At 51.7% G+C, this 1383-nt stretch overlaps 1 protein-coding gene across 1 annotated transcript in view; it reads right to left on the reverse strand.

Moving 5' to 3' along the window:
• The window catches only part of SLC28A1 (solute carrier family 28 member 1), a 60436-nt gene that overhangs the window by 17181 nt on the left and 41872 nt on the right, over positions 1-1383 (reverse strand). The window contains exon 9 of the mRNA XM_045286298.1: positions 922-1002. Within this exon, the coding sequence (XP_045142233.1) occupies positions 922-1002 (81 nt within the window). The remainder of the gene's footprint in view (positions 1-921; positions 1003-1383) is intronic.

Raw genomic sequence — 1383 nt, forward strand, 5'->3', positions numbered from 1 at the left:
CACGGGGAGCTGAGGCAGAGACCAAGGGCCTTGGCCAACTTGACCAATAACACGTCCAACCCTTGTGAGCTAGCTCTCCATGTCGCTCAGCAGCACAGCCACCTTCTATGGAGCGTTTTCTTGGCAAAAATGAAAAAAAAAAGCACATCTATTTCCTATAAGATAAAGGCTTTTGTATTTCTGGTATCCTTTCCCTCACTTTGAGGGATTTTTAAAAACAATCTGTATGTTTGTCTTAGTTGACTGAAGTGCACACACACACACACACACACATTGAAACACTCAACAACCAACACACTTTGCACTGTTGATTTTTTTAAAAGCACATATTCTTCAAAGTGTCTGAAAATTGCCTAATCAAATGCGACATCTGCTGACAGATGGGTCTCTTGGTGGCTCCCGTGGGTCAGGAGAGAGCCTAGGACCGTCTCGAGGCTCTCGCTCGGGAGGGATGGGACTCCAGGCAGGGACTCTGGCCCTCTTCAGAGTCCCACTTCCTGTGGAGAATGCAATTCTAGAAAGAGATGAGGGATGAGAGAGAGAAGACAAAACGATGTCCAAGAACAAACCCTGGCCGGCAGAAAGAAGACAAGGACTCTACATCTTGGCTTACAATGAGAGACTCTTGGCCAAGTTGTTCCCATTCCATGCGCCTCCATTTCCTCACATTTGAAATGAGCAAGCTGGAGTCCCCAAGCTGATGAAGACAGAGATGATGCCAAGCACGACAGGAGATGCCAGGCAGATGCTGTCGACCTGGTGCAACCAAGCACGGTCGGCCCCAGAGCATACATGCCAACCCTGGGAGAAGGCTCAGACAACTCACTCTTGACTGAATCCAAGCCCCCGGAACCCAGGGCACTCACTCCGCTCTCCCCAGGGCAGCTCATGAGCACGAAAGGAGGAGACGGCAGTACCCACCTGGCTCACAAAGATGTTCCCAGCCACACTGAGGGTCTCGGTGGCCGTGGTGCCCATGGTGACCTGCATCAGCCAGGCAATCTAGAAAGAAGCATGGCACTCTTGGTCCGGGCTGGAAATACTTCACACCTCTCTCCTCCAAATCTCAATTCAGCATAGACTCTCGGGCTTCCATGTCCCCCTCCCACACCTCCACGGACAGGGGGCTACCACCTCCCAAGGCCACCCATTCCGCTTTAGGATGGTTCTGCGATTACAGCAGAGCTCCTAAGATGGGCGTCCTCAGTCTTATGCTAAAACGACTTGACCACGGGGTCCCTGCACCCGGTAACGTGATTAACATGGTGTGGAACTAGAAAGGTGACATAGTGGTTACGGGTCGGCTGCTCCGTGAGAGAAAGATGGGGCTTTCTACTCTTCTTGGAAACGCACAGGGCAGTTCTACTCTGCCCTCTAGGGTCG

Source organism: Echinops telfairi, unplaced genomic scaffold, assembly GCF_000313985.2.
Source record: "Echinops telfairi isolate 266 unplaced genomic scaffold, ASM31398v2 ScPeMD7_7;HRSCAF=31, whole genome shotgun sequence".
NCBI lineage: Eukaryota > Metazoa > Chordata > Mammalia > Afrosoricida > Tenrecidae > Echinops > Echinops telfairi.